Consider the following 2,249-nt stretch of genomic DNA (forward strand, 5'->3'; position numbering starts at 1 on the left):
TACATTAATGTATGTTATTTGTAATAATTATATAATAATTATTAAATATATATTACGGTTTAATTAATATTTATTCCACTTTCTGTTTTTTCATATAAATATAAATTATTTTATAAAATATTTACTTTCCCTCTTATGATATTTTTAACTTAATTATTTCTTTGAAAAAGAGATTTTTCTATAAAAACTTTGTTAACATAGTCCAGAAATCATTGGATTCATCAATTCCTCTCTACAAAACTCTACTCTCCACGACTTGTCCAGAATCCCTCGGTAAAGCAGCGCATTCGTTGCAAGAACGGCCAACCATCCCCTAGTTGCCAACCCCTCGAGGGTAGCTCAGTTCACTCTGACGCGTTGAAAATCTCGCTACGTCCGGTGGTGTTTTCCTTCCCCTTGACAACATCCCTTTGCGTTGAGTGATCGTACGGAAATTTCAATGATGTCTTTAACGATGGATCTTCGAAGATTGTGAGAAATATACGATGAGGATCTCAATTACTCGACAAGGGTGGGTTCGGTCTGTCGAGTTGCAAGGAAGGAAATGCAATTATTCGCCAGCGTCTGCGCTTCTATATTGATCGGTGGTGGTGGCAGTAGAGGTACGACAGTGGTGGCGGCTGTGCTCGCGGCGCGTTCGAGCGTTCGGGTGGGACCACAACCAACCCCACAACGAACCCGCCCAAAATGTATTTTTGCCTGCGTCTCGTGCGGCTATTCCTGATCTCGGCAATTCTATGCGTCGGTAAGACCCGTTTTCGGAGCGATAAAATGAAGCTCGAAAAACTCGTGCGTCGTGGAGGAAATGCAGTGTTCGGATATAGGAGTAAACTAATATTCTTTGACATCCTAGAGAGAAAGCGATAAAAGTGGAGTGCGTGACGAAGCGGCGTGCGAATTTTTAATTTGCGCAATTTATCTCACGCGATTCAGAATTCCACCAATTGGACGTTTCCGTTAATCGTGTTAATCGTCTTACTTGCAGGTTTGTGCTCCGAAGATGAAGAGAGATTGGTACGAGACTTGTTCAGAGGATACAATAAGCTCATCCGACCAGTGCAAAATATGACGGAGAAAGTGCACGTGAGGTTTGGCCTCGCCTTCGTGCAACTGATCAATGTGGTAAGATTTTCTTGTTTTGTTTTATGTTCGCGCGAATTTGTCAGATGATGGTGGAAATTATGGAAATTATGTTTAAATGATATAATGAAATGTGAAAAAATTTTTTCGGTCATATCAAATTCTTTAAATTTTTCAGAACGAAAAGAATCAGATTATGAAATCGAACGTATGGCTGAGATTCGTGTGGATGGACTATCAATTACAATGGGACGAAGCAGATTACGGCGGTATCGGTGTCCTCAGATTACCACCTGACAAAGTGTGGAAACCGGATATAGTCTTATTTAATAAGTATGAATATCAAGATAGTTATTTACCTACTTTAATAAATTAAAAAAATGTATTAATCGTAATATATAGAAAGAACGATTTTACTAACGTTTATTAAAATTTAAGTAGATACAGATCTGAAAATAATTCTGTTGGACTATGAAAATAAAATTATGTGAAAAACTTAAGCGTGAAGAGCAATGTTACAAAAAGTGTTGATATTCCAGTAACTAGTATGAACATTTTATATAATTATTCTGATATTCCAACAAAATTATTTTTAGATTTGTGTTTGTGTTGATTTCTAATTAAATTTTTTAGAATCGTTCTTCTTGAGTGTGTAAATAATTTAATCGCTTACATTATTTTTACATTAATACATATTAATTTCTATAATAATTCAGATATAGGTATATTCAATACATTAATATTGACATTTGAAATATTTTAAAAGTGTAATTATTTCAAAATTGTTAATTAGTCACAAATGAATATAAAACAGTTGTTTATTTTTTGTTTAAAGATGTATCAGCGACTAACAGTTAAAATTTTTCTTCTCTTTTAATTAGTCACTTTTAATTTACATTTACATTTTTAATAATTATATACCTATAAAAATTACATTTTCTTCGTTTATAGCGCTGATGGCAACTATGAAGTTCGTTATAAAAGCAACGTGCTGATATATCCGAACGGCGAGGTACTCTGGGTGCCGCCAGCAATTTATCAGAGCTCATGCACGATTGATGTAACATATTTCCCCTTCGATCAGCAAACATGCATCATGAAGTTCGGTTCATGGACCTTCAACGGTGATCAGGTCTCTCTCGCGCTCTACAATGATAAGAACTTCGTAG

The 2,249-nt window shown here is 35.4% G+C and overlaps 1 protein-coding gene across 1 annotated transcript in view; it reads left to right on the forward strand.

The window, feature by feature from the left end:
• The first annotated feature begins 611 nt into the window (after nt 1-611).
• nAChRbeta1 (nicotinic acetylcholine receptor beta1) overlaps nt 612-2,249 on the forward strand; it is a 4,841-nt gene continuing 3,203 nt past the window's right edge. The window contains exons 1-4 of the mRNA XM_018456906.1: nt 612-745; nt 986-1,122; nt 1,259-1,413; nt 2,032-2,249. The exon at nt 2,032-2,249 is cut by the window's right edge and continues 121 nt beyond it. Coding sequence (XP_018312408.1) covers nt 688-745; nt 986-1,122; nt 1,259-1,413; nt 2,032-2,249 — 568 coding nt within the window. The 5' untranslated portion in view covers nt 612-687. The remainder of the gene's footprint in view (nt 746-985; nt 1,123-1,258; nt 1,414-2,031) is intronic.

This window comes from Mycetomoellerius zeteki, unplaced genomic scaffold, assembly GCF_001594055.1.
Source record: "Mycetomoellerius zeteki isolate Tzet28-1 unplaced genomic scaffold, Tzet1.0 scaffold114, whole genome shotgun sequence".
NCBI classification, from domain to species: Eukaryota; Metazoa; Arthropoda; class Insecta; order Hymenoptera; family Formicidae; genus Mycetomoellerius; species Mycetomoellerius zeteki.